A 24,125-nucleotide genomic window follows, 5' to 3' on the forward strand; every position below is an offset into this window, starting at 1 on the left:
GCGTCGCGAGTTCCCGCTCTCCCGCCCCCTCCTTCCCACCCTCCGAGCCGGTTCCGCGCTCTCCTCGGCCTCCCGCTCCCTGCCCACGGCCCCGACGCGGCAGCCCTATGGCGTACAGTCAGGGCGGCGGCAAGAAGAAAGTCTGCTACTATTACGACGGTGAGCAGGGCCGGCGAGGGAGCGCGCGTGCAAGAGCGGGGGGGCGCCTCTCTAATGGCCGCCCGGGGCGGGCTGTGTCCCGGCCCCCCGCCGGCACGGCCCCCCTGCCCCGTGGGACGAGCCCCCCCCCGGCCCGGCTCGGCTCGGCCCGGCCCCCACGGCCGGCGGGGTCTCCGCCGCCTCCATCTGCACCGCCGCGCCCCGCTCCCGCCGCCGGCTCCGCTGAGCCCCGCGGGCCGGCGGACGTGGGGCGGCGGGGCCGGGGGGCGGGGGCGGTGGAGTCGGGCGAGGTGAGGGTCGGAGAGCTGCCCGGTCTTGGTCTGCCGGGCCCGGTGGTGGGTGCTGTGTCTATTGTTTCCCCCCAGAATACTCACCACCCACACCGCCCCCCTTCCCCCCCCCCCACCCCCCCCCCCCAAAAAAAAAGAAAAAAAAAAAGAGGAAAAGTTGAGACACTCCCCTCCATCCGCTGAGCACGGAGGCGTTGGAGTCGCTGCTGTGTCTGGCTCCTCCCCTGCAAAGAAAGTCTAGGCCATGTGTAGCTCCGGCACCTGGTGATTGTTGAGCTGAGGCCTTTCCCTGCCTCGGCTTTCGTACCGAGGGCTGGGGTACGGAGGGACAGGGGGACTCTGCTCCCTCCTCCCCCATTCCCCAAACCGAGCACGGGTCAGAGCAGAGGTCTGGCTCCCACGAGCCTCCCTTCCTGCAAAACGCGGAAAGTTGTGTGCGTGGGTTTTTAATAATAGTGAAATTTGAGTTGCATGTAGGCCCTCTGAGTTTGCACACTTGTGTGGTGGGGACACACGGGCTTCGATCTGCATTGTCAGTCATAGCAAACAAGTGCTTGGTTTGAGGTATTTTCAGCAACTTGTTTGCAGTTTTCTCTGGCCACATCAGCAAGAACTTTTATTTTGCTTCTTGAGCTTGAATTAATTTAGCCCTTTTTGTACTGGGAGGTGAGCTCAACAGACAGATAAGTTAAAGGATTTGATTAAATTGCCACCTATCGTCACAGTCTTGTACGCTTGCATCCGAGGCTGGTCTTGGCAGTAGCCAGGAAACAGAGGTTGAGGATGTTCAGCTGTGGTGCTTTGGTGTTTTCACCATTTTGGAAGTGAAGATGAGTGGCTAAACCCACTCAAGATAGCAAAGGGTGTGTTGCTGTAGCAAACCTGCCATTCTTTGGAAATGGCAGACCTTGTGGGGCCTGTCTTGGCTCTTTTTTTTAACCACACTAAAGGAGGCAGAGTGGTGGTTGCCGCCCCCTTCTCTTTGTTGCTAGCACTGGTTCTTTGTTCAGCCTAAAGGGGAAAGGAGGCCCCTGTTAGGGATACTTTTAGAGGCTAGGATCTTACTTTTCCTAGGGAAGAGGAATTACTTTTCGCCTTTTTGGAAGAAAGGCAGCAGTGATAGTTTAGAACCTTTCTCTCTGAAAATACTTGCTTTTTTATTTTTTTAAAATTGCCTTTTTTTTTTTTTTTTTTTCTTTTTATCTTATCTTTATTTTTCTTTGGTAAAGTCCGGTAGCTGTAGTTTACTAGATGTTGATATATTGTTTTTCTGTGATTACTGGATTTTGGTACTCTATGCTAGCATTAGATTCCCTTAACAGGCAAAAAAGCCATACTCGTGAAGAGAGGGGAGAAACTGGAAGAGGAACAAGTTTGGAGGTGGCAGGGTAATGGCGACTTAAAGCAGTTGTAGCTCATATGTAGACTAGGATAAATGTAGTTAATAATGTAGAGAAAATAGTATCTGTTGTGCCTTAAAATAAATGTTTTATGTGTGACAGAAACGGGTTTGGAATATTTTTGATGTCTCATTTATTTGTATTGCCAAATCCAACAGTTATTTTCTTTTGGAAATAGAGTTATTAGAAGAAATTTTAGAGTTAATACCTAAAATAAATATCTTGATGCTACTGTGTGGTTCATCTGGCAGTTCTGAATATTTGTAACTGTTGTACGAGCAAAGCCACTGAATCAGTGAAGGGAATGTTTGCAGACTTAAACAATCCCCCCCCCAAAAAAAAAAAAAAACCAACTGAGGCAGTGGTATATCTCTAATGGAATGTCGTGTCTGAAGTAAATGACCCCCTTTTTGGGTCATAATTGGCTCTCCACATACTTTTACTCTGTTTCTTGAAAGTTACAGACTAAAAAGTCTTGAAAAGTCCTAGAAGCGTATATGCTTATCTTCTGAGATGCAATAACTTCCCTATGCTTTTTGTGAAACTTGGCGTGATTGTCATTTAAGGCTGGTTTTTTTAAAATTAGCCTGTCACGTTTCTCAGAGTGTATTGCTGTTAAAGTGGGGGTTTTGTTGTTTTTTGTTTTGTTTTTTTAATCAATAGTTTTAATAGCCTTTATACTGTACTTGGAGCCAATAAACTTTGAGTAAACAAAGTTTGATTTCATTACCTTGAGTTTGCTTGTAGTAGGAAGTCAACCACATCCAGTTTGCAGAATCTTCATTGCTTGTGATTGTGCTCAGGTCAGGAATTTTGCTTAAATTTAAACCAGTATACTATAGGGAAAAAAACTACTTTAAGTACTAATTAAAATACTTTAGTGATCTTACTTAAAATATTTTTCGTAAACGCTTCTAGTCTTGATACATGTATGGCCTTTGCTTACTGTGTGCTCCTCACAACTGCTTAGAACCCTGCTCCGTGTGGAAGGCTATGGTAGCTTTTTTTTTTAGTCTCTTACTATGTATCTTCAGGTTGTTGTCACGGTTTTGCAACATTGTGGCTCAGGTAGTTTAGCTCTTCCAAGGTGTTGTAGCGTTGCCCACAGCAGTGAGAGCAGGCCCCCGATGGTCCTTCCAGCTCTGTGCTCCTGCACAGACAAGCACAGTTCTAGAGAAACATGCAGCAGGTGGTGTGGTTACAGTGAGTTCATGTATTTATTCCATGCCAGTGCACTAGCCCTATTGTTTAGATTGGTTCTTGTGCATAATTCCGTGTGGGTGTTCAAAAGGCTCTACCTTCTTGAAAAATTTGAGAGATCTGCATGAGTGTGGTTGGTTCCACCCATAAAGACGAGACTAAACCTGTTTTAGTAGGGCAGTGTGTTACTACAGTTGGGCATTGTTTGAGTAGTATTTCTAGCTAAAGCTCACATCTGCAGATAAAATGAACTTAAACTGTTTTCTGGGAATTCATCAGTACTTTGCGCAGTGCCTTCCAAACATTCTGGTAGTGTCCAGCCTCTGCCCAGGGCTCAAAAGTCAGATCTTTGCTACTCTTCTGCTGTCTGCTTAATTTTAAAACCGGAACAAAATGCCCAATCCTTCAGAAACTAGTGCAGTAATTTTAGGCCTGTTTGAATTGCTGCTTGTTGGACTCATCAGGCATTGATCTTTTTTACATTCAGTTTTACATGTGTTCACCCCTTAGTATCTTTGAAGTCAATTCAATGTAACTGCTGCTCTCAAGATATGTTTTTTTTCCATGTGGTTTCCATTGTAGCAATTAGGTTTCTTCACATAGTGCACTTCTGAAATACCTCATCATTTCATAGTAATTATACCTAAAATAAGCAGGGATGTGGTCCATGTACATAACAGTTTATCTGTTAAAAGTTATAAAGTAATGTAACATGAGTTAAAAAGTATTAAAAAACAAGTGTAGATGCCATCTCTTGACTCTTTGTTCCAACACTTAAGACTGCTTTGTAGTGGGTAAATTTAATGGTGTTATTTTTCTGTATGCCATAGTAACTGTAGAAACCAATACTTTTTTGGGGACACAGTTTTTGTTAGTTGTGTGGTTTTGGGCAGAATTAAAGTTCCTTATGGCATGTAGCCTCTTGAATTTTTCTATGTGTTAGAATATTTTCTGTAGGCCTTGCTAAAGTCTCAGATAGAGAAGTGGGTGTCTAAAACTTATGCTCATCAAAGGAATCATGAGTTTATTTTTATTTGATGGTTCTCATCATTTTGGCGTGTAACTTACGTGAATTGAGAAGAAATTTTATATACATACATATATATATATATACACACACATATATACATATATATGTATTTTTGAACCCAGAACATGGCAGTTTATGTAACAATTGAGGTCTTCTGCAACACATAGTGAACAGTGTGGGGCAGTAAACTCCTATAGCATTAAATGGGCACTTACTTTGTCTCTTTTTGGTTAAGGACTCAACTTTTCAAAGATTATATGTTGCTACTTCTCAATGGGAGCCATTTAGCTGTCACTTTTGCTGGTATAAAACAGTAAATTTCAGTTTTTTAAGCCTTACTGTGAAAAATGAATAGATTTGCAAACTTTTTACACGTGCTACTTTGCATTTTTTCCTTCTCTTCCTCATTCAGCTACATTCTCTTTTTTTGTGCTTTCCATGTGTTCCCACACTGGTAAGTGATATACTGTGCTCATAACTCTTCTGTATGATTTTTACTTCTTTATTAGTAAGTAAAAAGTCAAGTACTCATACTATCTGCAGTAATAATCTTGTGAGCTTGGTCTCACTGTACACACTCCTCATATATCATACATGTTTTAGTCAAGGTTAGTCTGGCAGAGGTTTGTGCAGAGCTTTTTTAGCTCCATCAGTGAGCGAGGTGTCCCATTCTCATGCATATTAGCTCTTGATACACCTTGCTTTTCTTCCCCAAGTGCTCTAGTAAGGCTGTGACATATGAAAAAGAGATGCATAAATTTCAGAATCTGTGGATGAAGTGTTTGTACCAGGAAGTGCACCACCGTATTCTCTAGGTAAAGGAGAAGAGACTTTTGACAACTTTACCTTCATCAAAGTATGATGTCTCTGTGATGGGACCCCTTCATGATGTTGGTTGAAAATCAAGGTGCTAATTCCTCACCCCTGCCTACATAGGTATCACTAATCCCTTGAAATTTGATAGACTTTTTGTCTATATGTTTCAAGAATATTTTTTAATGAGGCTAATGCCAAAACCTTTTTTTGTTAGTGATACTAAGACCTGAAAAATATGAATGGTATTGTATTGCCTGTTGCTAAAGTGTATTATATTGATATCTATTGCTAGTTACTACTCCTGGCCTCTAATACAGAAGGATCAGTATTCAGTATTCATCTTCCAGATACAGATCTTCTGCTTGACAAATAAACTCCCATTAAATCTACCAATATGCCAATTCTTTTAAAATTCTCTTTTCTGGTTTAAAAAAAAAAAAAAAAAAAGTGTGCTTGATTTAGTTCTGTAACTGTCTGCTGCAGTGTATGGTATGTAGAATATGTCTAAATTAAAATTTGTTTAGTTGATTAATTACGGTGCCTTGAAGGATATGTTGCAAGTGTATTTGGGAAATGTGTTGATTTTATTTTTTCTCTGTTTCATATGGGAAAAGTAATAGACTTTGCATCATACATAAGATATAAAATAATTCTTAAATGTATGCTTCCCCATCCATCAGCATTCTGAATAAAATGTCAATGATGACTGTAGAGGCTGAAGTAGTTAAAATTAGAATGACCTCTTAAAAAAACCCATTTTTTAAGCCAAAGTGCATTTGTATTGAACTTTCCTCAATAATACCACATTATTTATAATCATTATTTTCTTTAAAATCTCAAAATCTAAAGCTTTTACTAGCTTGAAGATTTTTTTAAAATCTGGGACCTAACAGTAGCTTCAAAACATAAAGTAGAGCTAGTAAATTATTGGTTTTCCTCTTCTAGGCATTAGTTCCAAAGAGCTGTGATAGATTTTTTCCTAAGCATCAACTATATAAGACATTCTTTTGTAAAGTGCTTGAAAATGTTTTTGCTGGAAGGAAGAAGTTTATTTATACTCTTAATACTTTTGCTCTTGACCTCTGTGTGACCAAACCTATGGGCTTGCAATAACTGACAAAAAGTGCTGTTCTTCCACTTAAGTACCCAAGTTAGAAGGTCTAAACTCTTCAAAGTTCTTAATGTTAAAACTTGGTATTTCTATTGTTATGGGATGGCTAAGAGCTAGGTATTGAAGGGTAGTTTTTCTAAACATTTTCCTCTTACGTTACATTAGGTTATATCTATTTTCTTAAGTGGTGTCCTTACTCTCCTTGTCTCTTTGAGAACTGAAAGCTTGAAGGATTTTAGAATGCTTTGAAACTTTTAATCTTACTGTAATACTTGTTTTTCTTGGTAGTTGGTGATGCTACTGCAAGCTGACATTTACCCTTCCTCCATGAAGCTCATGTTGAAGAGATGAAACTAAAGCTGTTTTGTAGTGGTGCTGCTTCTTACCTCTGACTGATAAAGTTTACAAAATAGTATGACATTGTGAAAATAGTGTTTCTTTTGTTCCCAGTGGACAAGGCAGAGCATGTTGAAGGATGTGAAAGAAAAGTAAAAAGTTCAAGAAGGTAAAGTTCAGTAATCCTGTCGGGAAATTGGGTCAAAAAGAAAAGAGGTGCTCTCGTTAAGAGGTGTTTTAGAAATCTCCACCTGAAAGCCATTGACAACTGGACATAACTTAGAGGCTTGTTTATGTTTCCAGAGACAGTTCTGTGTAAAATGGTTCATCTGCTGTGAATGTCAGTTCTCAAAGCGAGGTTGTGTGTATTCTAACAATACCTGAGCTCAGAAGAAAACTTACTGCTAGCCCATGATAGCAGCTATTCCTTTCTTGGAAATGAGTGTCAGATTTGTTATCTTAGTTGTGTGCCTAGTTGGTCTCCAATGTAACAGAGGCTAATCTGGATTATAAGGTTGTTAAACTATCTTGTGGATCTCCAGCTGCAGGTGTCTGGGGAATGTTTGTGCATGTGGTTGCCACAATGGATCTGGAGCTAACTTATGGGTGTAGCAGGGTTAGCAGTTAAGGACAGGCTGAGGATGGTGTCATAAAATGAGCTCGTGCAAAATGCTGGGTTTTACTACATCCTCTGTTGTGATACTATGTGGCAATGCCATCAATAGTGTCTCCTCTCCTCTTGATTCCGGTTCTGTTTCCCATTTTATTGTTTGGTTCTGGCCCACTCTTGGGCCAGAACTTCACTCTTGATATGAAACCATGTCTTATATTTATCTTTGCTCTCCCACCACTGTCTGCTTGTAGTCAAAGTGTTAGATTTGGCTTCTTTTATTCCCTCTGTTTCTGACATACAACAGTTTGTTTCCCTTGTGTTCTTTTTGAAGTAGACAGTATTCCCTTTGTGAGGTTTGTTTGTTTTCTGGAATCATACCTGCTTACTTATCTTCTGAGAATGATTAAGTGGCAATGAAACTTGTTTTTTAATATGAATAGCTATTCTTTTATGTATTGGCAGGTGATATTGGAAACTATTACTATGGACAAGGGCATCCAATGAAACCTCACAGGATCCGAATGACTCACAACTTGCTGCTAAACTATGGTTTATACAGAAAAATGGAAATTTATGTAAGTATAGGCAATATGATGTCCACTGAAGCATTGTAAGTTATTTTTAAAGTGTTTCAAGTATTGTCACACAAATAAATAGAGGTGGAAGTGAAAATAGAGAATACTTAAATAGTGTATTCAGTGCTTTTTTACTTAGAAGTGAAGCAGTATTTAATGCAGTAGGATATCACAACAGAGTAGCCCTTGCTTTATGTAAAACACCACTACTATCATTTTCCTTTCACTGTTTTCCCTTCGAAGTAGGTGGGATCTCTTTCAAGTTGTCTGTTTTAGCACACTGTTAGCTGATTTTGCAGAGCACTCTGATTTATTTCTTTAACTTGTTCTTGTTATCAGCGACCCCACAAAGCAACTGCTGAGGAAATGACCAAGTACCATAGTGATGAATACATCAAATTTCTCCGATCAATAAGGCCTGACAATATGTCTGAGTACAGCAAGCAAATGCAGAGATGTAAGTGCCAATGTCAGGCTAAGTCTATGTGTTCCTGCTTTTATGGTTAACAATGTTTGAAACTCAGTATTCACCAGTACAGAGGTTAGAGAAATACTGTAACAAGAGTAGCATGTGCCTGCATTTAGCTACACTTTTCCATGAAAAGCAGTCATCTTGGCAAAAATGTTCTTGAAGCATGTGTAAAGATTTTTGCCTCTTCTTTCACAGGGTGTATTCTAGATGTGAAATACTGCTGCTAATACTAAGGCTTGGTGCATAGATCGTGAACTGTTTGTGAAAGTGCCTCGAAATCTTGCTAAATGAAATGGCTTTTATAATACTAGAGAAGTAAAAATCAATGTGTGAAAATGTGTTTAAGTCAAGAAAAGAAGTTGCTCATTTCTCTTGGAGGGAGATAGTAAAAATGGAATCATTCACTGTTCATTCTTTCTACTGTTAATTTATTCCTTTAATTATAGGAATAAGCTCAAAGTACTGTTAGCAATGCAGTTTGACAGCTATTATATCAATTTTAAAGCAGTGTTGTAATCATTTATAATGCCTTATTGTCAGCAAGTTATTTTTCTAAGTAATTGTATATTTTTTACCGTGACCTATGTTAATCAGCATTTCTTCAAAAATCTAAAAATGGTCAAACTTTTTCAGATGAAGAGACTAATCTTCCAATAGAAACTAAAAAGAATTTGAAAAGAAGATTAGTTTGGAGTTATACTATTAGGACTCTGTATTGTTTTCAGTGTTTGAATTAGCCTGACAAATGAGATGAGGGATAAGTAATTAAAATGCTGAATGAACTATGCTTGTGTTATCCATGTGTATATCAATGCTGTTGGAATGGTATTTTTAAAAAATACTTCATTTCTTATACAGTTAATGTTGGAGAAGATTGTCCTGTATTTGATGGCCTGTTTGAGTTTTGTCAGCTGTCAACTGGAGGTTCTGTTGGTAAGTGTAGTTTGTTTGCCAACTGTTTTATAGCTTTACTATGTTGATGTCAGCAACTTAAAATTTTGATTGTGCATTTAAAAATGAAGTAAATATAAGGGGTCTTTTATATATTTTAAAAATCATATCAGTTACAGACTGTAAAATATGAGGTGTATCAAGTATCTCACTCAGTATCGGTAAGAGATCTGTTCTAAATCAACTTATTTAAAAATTATATATGTTTTTATGTAGTAAATGTAAAGGCAATCAGAAATTTCTGACTCCATTTGCTTTCATTCTTCTGTGTGTCTTTTTACAGCTGGGGCAGTAAAATTGAACAGACAACAAACAGACATGGCTGTCAATTGGGCTGGGGGACTTCACCACGCCAAGAAATCAGAGGCATCTGGTTTCTGTTATGTCAATGATATTGTGCTTGCCATCCTTGAGTTACTGAAGTAAGTTTGTGATAGGCACAAGTTTGAAGTATAGAAAGTGTTAAATTCAAGTATTTAAATATTTGAAGATATGGATTGTAGTTATTATTTGAGTGAGTTTTCATAGACCATCTTGAACTTTTACCGTTTCATTTAAGGAAGCTCCAAGCTCTGCCTAGTTTGGCTTCAGCAGGATATTCCAAATAAAATACAGGCAAAAGATAACTGATAGGAGAGAAATCCAACCAACAATCCATTCTGTAAAACACCATATGCTGTAATTCTAGATGGTGGAGAAGGACTAGAGTAGCAGACTTCAGAAAATGGACAGTCTTACTTGCTTTCTGTAAATATTTCTGTAAAATCTCCCTTTGCTACACATGGGGACAGAATAGTGGGCTAGATGGATCACTGCTCTGACCCCTTAGGGCAGTCATTTTACTCATAATCTTACACCCATTTGGTTTCACAATACATCTTCCTGTTTCCTGTCATTTGATTTGTTACTGAATCAAACAGGACTATTCAGAGATGATCATGCACTGAGCATAATTCCTTGGATTATTACATGAATTAATGTGGCTGATTTTAGTAAATAATGAAATAATAGCTGTGCTGTTGTGACTGCAAAATACGAAATGAGGAGTAATGAAAAGTGATCATGTAATTGACTTCAAACAGTAATGCTTCACTAAAATTTCAAGTCCTGAGTTTTGCTTTTACTGCTTCAGAGGACTATATCCCTACTAATAACACATAAATCCCACTTATTAGAAAAAATATTTTAAGTATTTGACTCCTGTGAGTGGGACAGCTGATTTTACTGGTGAGGAATGAGGGAAGTAGCTGTAATCTGAAAATCTAGAGATGGAAAAGGTTTCTAAAGACACTAGGAATAGTTGATATGAGCACATTAAGACATTCATTTTAATGTGCCGCATATATTCAGGAGCTGTCTCTGCAGTCTATGAGATATGATTTTCTGTGGTCCAGTCTTGAATTTCTTAGCTTAATGTGCATGTGAAGGAAGGAATCTTGCAAATAGTTATGGATTGTGTAACTGTGGGAAACTGTCTCTGAAATTATGGGTGCTCACGCTCTCAGTACTGCGCAAAGCATGATGAAAAGGCATCTTCTGATGACATGCTTTGCTCTTTACTGGAAAACATAAAATTTAAGGGATACTACTGTTTCTAGTGCTCAAATAAATCATTGGTTTCTTTATCCATCTCAGACTGTGCTGAAATTTGCAGGATTTGAGAAAACAATAAACAGTAGCGTAATAAATTCATGTAGATACAAAGTGCAATACACTTGAAGGTAAGAATGTGCCTTTCTTTACAAGCTGGAGAGGTGAAGAAGAAAAGCCAATGGAAAATAAATACTTATTTTTTGCAAGCGTATGGAACACAGACTGTTGGTAATTACTGAGGAGGCAGAAAGAAAGGCCTTGGGGTTAATGAAAGGGGTGAATTCAGCAGGTGTGAACAACAAAGTGATGTCAGCAGAAGCATGAGGTATAGCTTCTATAGAGTGAGACAGTTTGGGGTAAATAATAAATTTCTTATTTTCATGAAGATAAATGTTGTTCAAACTGTACTGAGGTTTCAAAGAGCATATGGTGACATCAACCAAAATCATCACAGTGATCATAATCTTGGATTTTAGTGTCTGGCTAGGGTTTTTTTTTTGTTAGTTTTTTCCTTGTTTGTTCTCAGTATATTATGAATATACCAGATAATGATGATTTCTTATATGTTCTTTCTAGGTATCACCAAAGAGTGTTGTATATTGATATTGATATCCATCATGGTGATGGTGTTGAAGAAGCATTTTATACCACCGATCGTGTCATGACAGTATCATTCCATAAATATGGTGAATATTTTCCAGGCACAGGGGACCTTAGGGTAAGGTTGAACATGAAATTTCATTATGTGATAAATTCCCTCTTTACTGTCTTCCTTGTAGATACTTTTTTTGCACTCGGCTACCATTACTGTGTCAAAGAATGGTATACAACAGTAAGTTTTCAGAAAAAATGTTAGCCTAGAGTGATAGATTAGTTGAGGAATCTTAGGAAAAAATAATACAGGATAGTAGGGAACAAAAATGTTCACTTCTGCATGAAATTAACACCTTCACTTCTGGATAAATAGGCTGAATTTTTTTTCATATACAATTAGTTTAATTCACACAGATTTTGAAGATGTCTCTAAGAAGACAATAGGGTGTATTTATGATTATCTGTACATTTCAATTCTGCAGTTACAGTGAAAAGTAGCTGTTTGCAGATCACCCTTTAACAGTCACAAAGCTTAAGTCACTGTTTGAATTTACTATGTTCTGTTTGCCTAGTAATACAGTTGACTCATTTTTGGAATATTTCTTATGTCATGAAGTGTGTTTTGAGTTCTCATGATGCTCACTGCCTAAGAACTTTAGCATGCCCCATACGGAATTATGTACTGAGCATTATAGCTAGCCTAAGGGAGGAAGCATTTGCCCATGAAGAATTATCATTAAGCTGCTGTAGAATCTCTGACAAAGCTGAGAATGGAAAGCAATTTTCTTGGCCCTTCGTATTAATTTTAAGTTAGTCATTGCCCATGTTAGACTCTTGTCTGTTAGAACAGGAACTTGTTTCACCTCACAACTTGAAAGAGTATTAGAAATATTAGGATTAATATATTCCTAGCTTCAAACTCATAAATTAAGCCTCTTGTGTCAGTGACATTCCCAGTATATGTCATTCCTCTGGTGTTAGCAACTTTGCACATTAATTTGTGCAAACAGTTAGAAACTTTCTAAAAAAACTGTAAACACTTCTAACAGGTTGGCCTACAAAAATGGTGTGCTGGAAAAGGATTCTCTTTTTTCCTGATATATTTCGACTGGTTCATGAGACAGAAATATTCATGTTTCAGCCAATGCTCCTGAAAAGTATGTTTCCCAGGCTGTTGATGATACCCAGAAGGCACAGGAGTAAGTGAAAGTTGAGCAGTGGGGTGCAAAGCATTCAGTTCAGTGTGATTGTTGGAGCTGAATGTTATTATGGTTGTTAGATTCTCTTAACTGTGTTCTAAATTGATTTAGGAAGAAATCAGATTAGCTTTTTATCTGTGTGGTTTAACTTGACTGGCCACAAGGTGGTAGTGGTGCTTCAAACTAAAAGCAGCTCAGACCAGGATGTTTATCATGACGAGCTGTTGTTGCTGGATTTGGCTAAATTTTTTTTTTTGTTAGGGCTAGATATCTTGGCTTTTTAGAAGCAGCACTTCCCATTGACAGAGTAGTTTGTGGACTCTTCACCTCACCACACCCAGAACAAAGAATTAAAAGATAGCATAGTTGAAATAAATAGAAGAATATTTTATGGGGTTTGGGATTCATTTTTTAGCAGTGTCTGTGAAAAACATTATCTCAGGCATGGGAACTTTTTCCTGAGCTGCTAGTTAGGATTTTGAAATGAGTATTGTCTGCATGCAGGCTTTAGCAGGCTTTATTGCAGTTATTGCATCTCCATAGGGATTTTTCCTGTCTCCAGAGATTGCAAAGCTAATTGAAGGGAGTACTAATTCTCTGAAAAGTCAGTGTTCTTTCTGGGGGTCAGTATTGTGTTGCTTCCTTCTGCCTAACCTGATCTGCCATTGATACTTACTTTTATCAGCTTTACCAACCAAATCTCTTTGTTTTTTTTGATGGGCTGTATTACAGCTTGTTTCTGTAATTCTTTAGTTAGTTGCTGATCAGATTATGTTTATTTGATGCAGGAAAAAATCGTGTCGAATGATGGTATTGTGATTGCAGCTACATCAGTGCAGATGAATCTGAGGTTTTCTAGTTCAACAGCATTCATCCGTTTTCTACTGAATGTATTGTTCAGTCTAAACCTCTAGTGTCCTCAGTGAGTTATTTGACCTTGTGCATATCTTAGATGATAGCACAAATTTTGCCGTTTATACACACAGATAGATCAGTTGAGACCATAGTTCTTCATAGTGGCCCAGGTTCTGTGAGGCAATTTGATCTGTTGGTGAGTGGGAGGCTACCAGAAAGTTATATTCTTTCTTTAGGTGTTAAAACTAATGCAAGCATCACTTACAACAAAGGTCCATTTAGTAGCTCGAACAATTACTCTGTTTAGGTGGAAATTGTGTGAACTTTTGACTTTGATGTGTTTTAGGGTAAGAACAATTTAATGATTTTTTTTTTCTTTTAATCTGTAAAGCAAGAAAAGGAGAGGAATGACGTCATGAACCAGTATAGGTTAGGTGTTGACCTGTTGGAAAGCAGCTCTGTGAGCAGGACCTAGGGCTCCTTGTGGTCAAGTTAACCATGAGCCAGCTGTGTCCTTGTGGCCAAGAAGGCCAATGGTATCCTGGGGTGCATTAAGAAGAGCTTTCCCAGCAGGTTTAGGGAAGTGATCCTGCCCCTCTGCTCAGCCCTGGTAAAGCCAAATCTGGAGTGCTGTGTCCAGTTCTGGGCTCTAGTACAAGAGAGCCATGAAGCTCCTGGAGCGAGTCCAGTGGAGGACAACAAATATAGTGAGGACACTGGAGTATCTCTTAGGAGGAAAGGTTAAAGAAGTTGACCCTGTTTATCCTGAAGAAACGACATTAAGAGTGGACCTCATCAATACTTAGAAATATCTCAAGGGTTGGTGTCAAAAGAATGGGATCTGGTGAATAAGGGGCAATGGACACAAACTGAAACACAAGAAGATCCATCTGAAAGGATGGATTTCAGGGTGACAAGAGCACTCCAGTGAGGTTATCCCATCTCCTCTGCATATACTATATGCCCACCTGATTGTGATCCTATGCAATCTGCTTTATCAGGGTGTTGGACTAGATTATCTCCAGCAGTCTCTTCTTCCAATACTGACCATTTCATGATTCTGTGATCACCTCAGAAAATTCAGCATGTAAAAATCTAGATGATTCACTCTGGGAAATTCTGGATAACTTGTACTTCAAATCAGACAGAGTTGAGTTTAGCTGGTGTCTTCAGTGTCACTGGTCTTGCAATACTGTGATGTGCTGTGGGCAAAAAAAAGCCAACTGTTAACATTGTGTCTGTGCTTCACTGGGCCACTTGTCCCCCTCCTCATCTCTGTCCATTCCCCCTCACACCCCAGTAAAGGTTGGTTATTGGAAGTGGCACATTACTGATGCATTCCCTGCTAAGGAGGCTTTGTTCGGGAATAGGGAAAAGTCAGTGACTTTCAATAGATAGTGTTGAGAAGTTTAGTATTTGTGTTGCTGGGTTATGCTACACATGACTTGTAATTTTTCTAGGATATTTCTGCAGACCTGCTGTTTGATAATAGTTTACAGTCAGACTGAACAGGTTAATTCTCACTGTCTGCTCCACTTAACTGCTTTGCGTTGCTTTCCATCTGTGTTGGTGATGAAATAAATGGAAGAAATTGAATGTGGGTTTTTTTTTGGTAACAAACCTTTTCTCTTAATACATAGGTTGTCTAGGAATGCTGATAAGATAGACTATTGCAGTTCCTGTCTTGACACCTGATGGAACTGAGAATAATTTGCAAATTTGGTTTTTTTTGTTGTTTTTGTGGTGTGTGGTGGTGGGGGTTTTTTTGGGTTTGTTTTTTGTTTGTTTGTTTGTTTGTTTTTTTCTTTTGTTCATTTAGGAAGTCTCAGTTTCTTCAAGAGCACCTATAAGTGACCCCTGTTGGATTTTCCTTCTCTCCCTTTTGCTGCAGCTCTTCCTCATCTGATGTTTAGGGCAATAATGTGATTTTAAAAATGTCTTCAAGTCCAAATCTTCTGTGCAGCAGTGAAAACATTCATATCACCTTGCTCTTCTTGGTTTTCATTATTTTGTTTGCTTAGCTATTATCAGACTAAACTGATGGGTTATGATTTGCCTTTTTGTCTTAAATCTTTGAATTAAAAAATTGAGTGTACTTATTGCTATTTTAGTCTTGGTGTCCAACTCCTACAGTCTGAAATGATTTTTTAGGAGAACAGGAATTAAGTAAACTCTGCCTCTTATCCCTCAAAGATATCTATAATGATACAGAATAGCTCAGCAGACTTGTGTAGACTTTTATTCTTTATACCATTCAATGTGCTTCTGTGTTTGTATTAATGCATTTGTCATGTTTACTTGTAGGACATTGGTGCTGGAAAAGGCAAATACTATGCTGTCAACTTTCCAATGAGGGATGGTATAGATGATGAATCGTATGGACAGATATTCAAACCAGTGAGTGCTTTGGGTTTTTTTTAAGCTCTCTGAAAATGACTAGTTTTGTATTTTCATTAGGTTGATTAACGGCTTGCTGTTTTATATTGATTATAGATTATATCTAAAGTCATGGAGATGTACCAGCCCAGTGCTGTGGTATTGCAGTGTGGAGCAGATTCACTGTCTGGGGACAGGCTGGGATGCTTTAATCTTACTGTAAAAGGTAAACAGAAAAGTGTCTGTTTGTTGTCTGTAACCTTTTACTTATTAGAAACTCTGTCCTTCATACTGTTTTTCAAGACACTTAGATGATGAGGACTGGAGTCACAAAGATTTTGTTCATTATTATGATTAATCACATCTTTCTTTGCTATGCAGGGATGGCCAAAAGAAACCCAGAAGTTGCCTCTTCCTTTTTGTCCATCTAAAAAAGTAAAGAAGCTTGGTTTTCCATGTGCTTCCTAGCCACTCAAGTGATTCCCTTTCTTCTATGTACAGGCTTTCTGTAGCTTTAAAACAGCATCCTGGAATGACAGGACAACAGGAGTCTGCAACGCTTACAATGATGGGCAAATTAAACTAGTCAGTAGTCAGCTTAGTAGGACTACAGATGCTAAACATCAAACACCTTGTTGGGTGTAAAATAGGTATTACTGAAATGAGAATACTCACTACATTTTAAGTTTATAGTTATGTTTGTTATACTGAGCCATATGTTAACAATCATTTTAATTATCATAGAATTAATTTATTTTAGTGTTACTTAAGTTGCTACCTGCAATTGTGACTCTCTAAATTAGGATATTAATTTAGCAAGTAGCATAACTGTTACTGTTATTATTATTTCTTCATTATTTATTTAAATTATAAAATATTAAATGTATAGCAGACTTTTGCTAAGCCTTCAGTCCAACCTCTTTAAATCATGGGTTTTCTTGATTTTGTCGGGTTTTTTAATACAACAATTAGAGTTTTGTAGGCAACAAAATGCAGTATAGTATTTGTTGGGTATGCAGTGTTTCAGGGTTCTTTTCTTGATTTGCACCAGGTGGCAAAGCTACTTCAGTTGCCCATACAGCTCAGATTTTTTTCCATCTTACATATCTTGGAAACCAAGAGAGCTGCTGCCTCCTACAGATGCCTTTCAGTATGCTGTATCTCCCTGGAGTGTGTACTGTCTTGGCACCAGTTCACTCTGTAAGCAAGACTTAGCAACCTCTAATACAGGTTCAAATTTAGAAGTAGAAAGGACCAAATACCAATTTTGTTTTCCCTTCTTCCCCCATTGCATTTGACTGAGAAATTGTGCCTGAATTTGTCACTGTGTATGACATCAGTTATGAAAAGATGAAACACTTATTCTAAGATCATTTCAGAACAACAGCAACAGACCATCATGCAAAGTCTCTGAAGACTGGGGTGGATGATGCCCGTTGTGTTTTGTTCATTTCTAATCTGTAGGTCTTGACTTCTTGTGAGGTTGTGCTTAGCTCTAGGGGGAGACAGTTCTGTTTGAATCAATTCAGTTCTTACTTTTTAAGTGTGACTGCATATATCTGATTAAGTGTTTTGTTATATATTTTTCTGTTTAATAGATATTTTGCATATGTTGTCAACTCTCTTTTTGTTTTACAGGTCATGCTAAATGTGTGGAAGTTGTAAAGACTTTTAACTTGCCATTGCTGATGTTAGGAGGAGGAGGCTACACAATTCGTAACGTTGCTCGATGCTGGACATATGAAACTGCTGTTGCCTTAGATTGTGAAATTCCTAATGGTAAATATTAATATTCAAATTAATATTTTATTAAGAAATAATCATGGGAGATTTTAAGTAAACAGCAGATATTTTTGTAGCTAGCTGTAATGCATCAGTTTATAAACTGAATAAACATAAGTATTTAGGGCTTTTTTAATGCCTTAGCAAAAGCTTTAAATGATTGAATCACTTTTTGCAAATTCAAAATGTAAAACTTACGGAACCTTACTTGTAAGTATTTCTAATATGAATATCATCATTATGAAAGAATATATACTGCATTTTGATTGTACCAGTGTTAACCTCTTGAGTTGTACAGCACAGGCAAAGAGTACATAAGAAATTATTGACTGTGCAGGTGTCCACTTCACGTAGCTAAAACATTGTTTCTTCATTTTGTCTGACAACAGTAGCTGTGAAAGTATATTTAATTCCAGTCTTCCATTTCACTCAATTTTGGCTATACAAGCTGTCTTAAAATTTAAAACCACAAAAAACCATACTAGATTGCTTTAGAATAGTTGAATACTGAAGTAATTTCTCTGAGGAAGATCCCTAAAGATCCTGGACTCCTTTTACTTCTGAGCACATATGCTCCTGGATATGCTTTTGGAATGCCATTTATATAAAATTGCTGTTTAGACTGATTTGTTGCATATGAGTCACTGGCAGTTTGCATGTTAAACCACAACTTTTGCTGATAACCTTTTGCTATTCATGTATCTCTTGATGGATTCAGTGTTTCCATCTGACTTGGGCAGAATGCTGCTGTCAGTGAGAAGAGACTGTTTAGAATGTGCCTATCAAAATACATATTTTCCATTTTTCATGTCAAAATATATTCTTTGTCAGCCAAAGCTATTGAAGGCACAGTAGCAGTGTCTTATCTTGGGACTTTTTTTTCTCTCTACTTTTTGGGTCCCTGTCATCTTTAATCTGTTCTGAGAAATAACAGTGCATTTCTAAATGTTGCAATAGCAACCTAGTAGCAACTTAATCTTCCTGTTTGCTTTCTATCCACCTAACCAAGATCATTTATCCTGTACTAATCATAAGTTAAGAAAGACAAAGAGCAGAGTTAAAAATGGATTTCAGTGTCTTATTTCTTAAAGGTTCTATGGATTTATTTTTTTTATTATTATTTTATTTCTCTTACTTTATCTGGAAAGATATAGTCATATTCAATATAAAATCCTGCAAAATACAACCATGTAAAATAGCTGTTGTCCTGGCTCTGTATTCTTCACCAACTTAATTTTGGTGGTTCAGTGTTCTAGTCAGGGGACCATTTTCTGTGAAAATGCAAAAAGTGGGGTAAGGAGAGAAACAGACTGAACCAGTCAGTGCCACTGAACCAATATCCAGCACTTAGCAAGGATATTGAACTAGCTGTGATCTTCAGCCTAGTAATAAGTATTAAAACTTGTCCTGAAGAAATATTTTGAATGGCTCACTTAAACCTTTCAAACTCGTCTAACTTCGAAAACACCTACAAGAAATCATCAGTTATCTTCTCTTTCCTACAGAAGTATAATTTTAAATTATTTTTCAATTTGGTTATTGAGTTCTTCAGTGTGTAACTGCAGTAGATCTTTCTCTTTATATTTTGCCGGCAAATTTAAGTTCATTTATTAAATAATTTACAGGAAAATCACTGAGGACTCCGGATAATAAATACTACTTGTTTGAATGCTTATGGTTTGATGATTCTCTGAATCCTGTCAAATCTACTGTTGTATTTAAAATGTTTAAAATCTTTTTTGGGTAACAAAGTTATCTTGGTGTTTGGTTAATAGAGTTGCCATACAATGACTACTTCGAGTATTTTGGACCAGACTTCAAGCTTCATATTAGTCCTTCAAATATGACCAATCAGAATACACCAGAATACATGGAGAAGATCAAGTAAGTAGTGATTACCTTATCTGTCAAGTAGGTCATGTGGATCATGTTTCGCCAGAGGTTTAATTGTTAGGCAGTTTTGAAAACTGTATACTTTTCTCTGTTTACTAAAAATAAGTTCTAGAGTAGATTAGACATGTTTTTCATTTCTGTCAGGGGTTTTTTGAAAATTTCTTCCTCTAGCAGAGGGACTTATGAAGTCTCATGATTATAAATATGAAAATTTATGACCCAGCTTGGATTTTTCCTTTTCCCAGCATCTGAGAAGATGACTGTTTTACTTGGATTCCCATTCTAATTTTGTAGAAAGTTTATCCTGCCAGGAAAGAAGCTGGTGTGCCATGATGACTAGGATTTCTAATTCTCAGCTCCATGTCTAAACATGTACTGAAAATGTTATTTTTTGTAGCTGTCAGCTGCAAAAAATAAAAAGTCATATATGAGCTCAAACGTCTAAAACTCTGGAAAAGACAGTGTTACGTATAGGCAATTGAGTGCCTGTGATTTGACAAATCCACAAGGTTTGAGCAATGCTCATTGACAAGCTATGGTGGTTGTATGTTTTTAGGCACTGCCACTTTTGATGCTTAGTTTATTCCTCCTCTCATCTTGACATTTCCATTGAAAACAAATACTTTACTTCAGGGATGAAGCAATGCATATATAGAATCAATTCTGTCCTGAACTGGTCAGAGGCAATTGGTTAGCCTGAAGTACTCTTGGCTTACCATGGTTTGTCCTTGCTCTGGGTTTAAAAGTATAAACTGCCACCCCTGCCCTGAGTTCTAACAGGCTGTTAACAGTACAAATTATTTTTGGTTACTAAAAATAGCTGAATAAAGATGTGAAATGGCATGTATAAGTTTGCCAATATTGCTATAACCTTTAAAACTATCAAATTGCAAAATTCACCAAAGTTGTTAAAATACTAATTTTTAACTGATTGGTATATGTGATGGGAGAAAAAGCCCTTTTATTTTTTGTTAATATGATTGTACAAAATTTCTCAGCAGTAATGTAGCTGATGATCTGCCAGGCTGCTTGCTCTATGTTATATATTGATGAGCTTTTGAGGTATAAGTAGGCTGCAAAACTTGCTGCTGCAATCCCAGGCAGAGATTGCTCTCTGTCAATGGAAAACACACAATCTCACATTTTTATACTAGCACCCACAAGATCAATGACCCATCATTTTGGAGAATCCTTCTTCAGTTCATCATGTGCTTTCACCGATACCTGGCTTTAGGGAGCTCCCATACATGGCAAGACTTCTTTGCCAGGTCATGTGATTTAAACAGAGGCAGAGACTAAGGATTCCAAAAAAGCACCAGTTGCCCTTTAGCTCTTCAAATTGTCAGAAGGACAAGATAATGCTAAGATAATGGTTGCAAATGCTGGTATTTGCTTGCCAAGCCCACCTTTCTATTTGCACTTTGGAATGATAGTTTTGGGTCCCAAAAGAAGCCCAGTATCCTTCCTACCTGTGGTGCTTTGGAGTATATCATCTATCACATCAGGTTGCTTAGACAGGACAGAACTTGCCTCTGTTCTTCCTGAAACAGCCAGTAAGGAAGCGTGTCCAGATGAATTAATTTTGTCATTACTGCTTACAGTTGGAAAGTCTTCATGCATTTAAGTGTCTTTCTTTCTTTCTGAGAAACGAGAGAATAGCCTGTTATCCAACTTGATATTCTAGCTTATTATGAACAGAATAGTACTGACACCAGTTTAGCCCATGTGGGCAGTACTTATGCTGGCCCTGTGGGGTATTAACAATTGAAGTTGATTGAAATAAGTACTTGTAAAGTACAAAGAAAATGATGTTCATGTACAGAGTAGATACTAATGATGTCATCGGGATGGAAAACTTCCTGAACTTGGCATGCTAATTATTTTAATTGAAAAATGAAACTGACTCTAAAGCAAAGCCAGGTTAACGTTGAATGCAGGGTTGAGAACTTCATAGAAATCCAAGGAAACGCTACTTATATGTAGTAATAACTTTTCCTGTCTGTTACTTGCAGGCAACGCTTATTTGAGAACTTGCGCATGTTACCTCACGCGCCCGGTGTACAGATGCAGGCCATTCCTGAAGATGCTGTTCATGAAGACAGTGGAGATGAGGATGGAGAAGATCCAGATAAACGCATTTCTAGTAAGAAATATCTTTTCATGATAGCACAGGTCCATAGTTGTTTTGTATTTAGTTGCTCAGAACCAAAGTTGTAGTAGTGTGCAGTATTGGAAGACTGGCACATTTGTTTCCTGAATAAAAAAATTGCCAGTAGTCTGCCACTTTCAGTGTTTTTAAGGTGGCATCCATGTGCACATTGGAACCTCTTAAAGGGTGTAATGAAGTGCTGGAAGAGCCCTGTGATTTTGCATCTTATAGAACAGTCTGGCTGTTTCAAATCTATAATAGATACTTCAGATGACTTAATGGATTTTAACTGAAGAAACAGTACTTTACTTTTTTTTGTGACTAAGAAAAGACAGAAGGTATGTTTCCTTTTGAGGTAACATGAGATACAGTTTTTAAGGGGGGAAAAGAGCCTTTTATTTGCTTTGTTGTGAGACAAAGATTTTCCATATTTGCAGCACTACCCTTGACTTAATTACCATAACCCTTCCATGAACTTTGAGTAGTTCTTGAGCTATAGCCAAGAGTTTCCTGCTACCTTTAGTCTTCTTTGATGGTGATTAGAATAATTCTATAACTTCTTATTAGTGCACCGTCCATTTTCTGAACTGTTGAAGTCATTATTTTCTCTCCTGTGATTTAGTTTTCAGTATTTAAAGTTGTATTTGATACATGGTTAAAATATTCCCACTCTCCTCCCGTCTTTCTGCAAAACTGTTTTTGGAAGTTATTCTGCGAGTCCCCAGAGTATCTTGAAAAATAAGTGGTTTTGACTTTAATTTAGTTTATTAGCATTAAATGATTATAGTATGATACTACTCATTTTTAATTTGATAGCTCTTTTTTTATTAGGCCTGTTGTAGTAGGACTTTTTGATTAATTAATATCATAAATCTGATCCTAGTTCGAGCATCTGATAAGCGCATAGCCTGTGATGAAGAATTTTCAGATTCTGAAGATGAAGGGGAAGGTGGACGACGAAATGTTGCAGATCATAAGAAAGGAGCAAAGAAAGCCAGAATAGAAGAAGATAAAAAAGAGACTGAGGACAAAAAAGCAGGTAGGACTGCAGTGTGATTTCATCCTATATTTTAGAACTGCAAATGTCAGTCCTGCCAGATGTTTTATCTGTTAACAGTTAATTAGCTGTTGAGATGATATATTCTTTTGCATCATTTTTAAATCATCTATTTTAAATTAATCAGTTTCAAGATATGGCTATTCAGACTATTTCCAGGAAAGGGTTATTGTTTCTTCCCCACAAGCTTAAAGTCTTAAGAGCCAGGGAGTTGTATGAATTAATGAAAATAGGGATGAAAAAGTATACATTGGACAAAACATTTGTTCCTGTTTTCTTTTGTGGGGTGAGCCAACTAGTTTTCTCTGAAACAGAAACCAGATAGGGTTCTGGGGACAGTGTAATTCCAAGGACTCTTGATTTTTCTAAGAACTGTATACATCTTCAGCCCAGGGGAACTCCAGGTCTCATTACTGCATTCCATCATTATGGCCAGTAGAGAGATACTTTGCCTTGAGGCATTCTGAATCACTTGGCATTGTGCCCAGACCTCTCCTTTGAATGGATGCATTTGACACTGTACTTTAATATGTAACTAGTGACTTCTTTTAAAAGCCAGTTTCTTCTGGCTAGAAATATATACAAAAAAAAACCCTCAGTCATGCTCTTTACTTCTTAAGTATCTTAAGGCTTTCTTGCATCTTTTGGTATATTTAAAATCTTGTGATTTTTCAGATGTTAAGGAGGAGGATAAAGCCAAGGACAGCAGCGGTGAAAAGACAGACGCCAAAGGGTAAACACTAATAAATTAATAATGTCATTTTTTCGAGTGTGTTTGTTAAGTCAGTACTGTATATTTTTCAGTTCTGTGGAGATCACTTTCAGTTCCTCATAATACTGAATATTTTAGAATCATGACTAGTAATTCAAAATTGCATTTCTAAATCAGTTTAAAATTTTATTTTTAATTAAAAAATAAAACAACTTTTTTTTTTGTTTGTGCAGAGCAAAATCAGAACAGCTCAGCAACCCTTGAACAAAAGATAGCCTCTCATCAGTTGCAGAACATAATACTAGAGTCTGAGAAAACCTAAAAGGAGAAAAGTTTTCGTATGGAGAGAGACTGCTGATTTCATTTTGTACTATTTGGCATGGACTGTATTTATTTTCAAACGGCTTTGTTCTGTTTTTGGCAAGTTGTATTGTGAGTTTTCTAATTATGAGGCAGAAATTCCTTTCTTCACCATGCTTTATGTAATAGTATTTAAAAATGGATGTGAGTTATTATGTTAAATGTCTAAACTGATCTATTAAAGTAATTTGCCTTTCCTGAGCTGATTTTACCTTTTTTGTAATTTTATCTTTATTAAAAAAAAAAAAAAACTGCACATGGTTGTCTTTTGTCCATCATTGAACTACAAAGAGAAAAAGCTATATAAATTAGGCAGACTTATCTGTGAGTACCTAGTGAGTTTAAATAGACAGCTGGCAAACAGGCAAGTTGAACTGTGCTGCCTTCATTGACTCCACACATTCCAGTGGTTCCTACATGAGGTGCAAACACATGTATGGGTATACAAGTGACATTTTGAGCAGGCTGAATAAACGGGTGAAGGGATGCTGGAATAGCATCATTATAGGAACTCGCATTTTAATGTGAATGTTTGAAACTCTGCAGTCACTTGTTTTGTACTGTCCAAGAACTATTCCCACCATCAGAATCTACCTAAAAAA

General features: G+C 37.5%; 1 protein-coding gene across 1 annotated transcript; it reads left to right on the forward strand.

Annotated features, from left to right (window-relative positions):
* On the forward strand, positions 1-23,772 carry HDAC2 (histone deacetylase 2). The gene is made up of 14 exons (XM_066179374.1): positions 1-159; positions 7,418-7,530; positions 7,870-7,987; positions 8,861-8,935; positions 9,237-9,375; positions 11,123-11,264; positions 15,499-15,591; positions 15,688-15,796; positions 17,209-17,349; positions 19,128-19,236; positions 21,258-21,388; positions 22,278-22,433; positions 23,127-23,184; positions 23,397-23,772. Exons 1-14 carry the CDS (start codon positions 108-110, stop codon positions 23,425-23,427), a joined length of 1,467 nt encoding a protein of 488 aa, XP_066035471.1. The 5' UTR covers positions 1-107; the 3' UTR covers positions 23,428-23,772.
* Positions 23,773-24,125: the final 353 nt, after the last annotated feature.

Source organism: Chamaea fasciata, unplaced genomic scaffold (genome assembly GCF_029207755.1).
Source record: "Chamaea fasciata isolate MVZ Bird 193981 ecotype frontalis unplaced genomic scaffold, bChaFas1.0.hap1 SCAF_3, whole genome shotgun sequence".
In the NCBI taxonomy this organism is placed as follows: Eukaryota; Metazoa; Chordata; class Aves; order Passeriformes; family Sylviidae; genus Chamaea; species Chamaea fasciata.

What these genes read in the sequence shown, in the direction of transcription:
- HDAC2 (XM_066179374.1), top strand. Translation starts at nt 108, where the DNA reads ATGGCGTACAGTCAGGGCGGCGGCAAGAAGAAAGTCTGCTACTATTAC. An exon ending in ATGGACAGATATTCAAACCA is followed by an intron (nt 15,592 to 15,687) that starts GTGAGTGCTTTG and finishes TATTGATTATAG; the next exon opens with ATTATATCTAAAGTCATGGA. An exon ending in GAATACATGGAGAAGATCAA is followed by an intron (nt 19,237 to 21,257) that starts GTAAGTAGTGAT and finishes TGTTACTTGCAG; the next exon opens with GCAACGCTTATTTGAGAACT.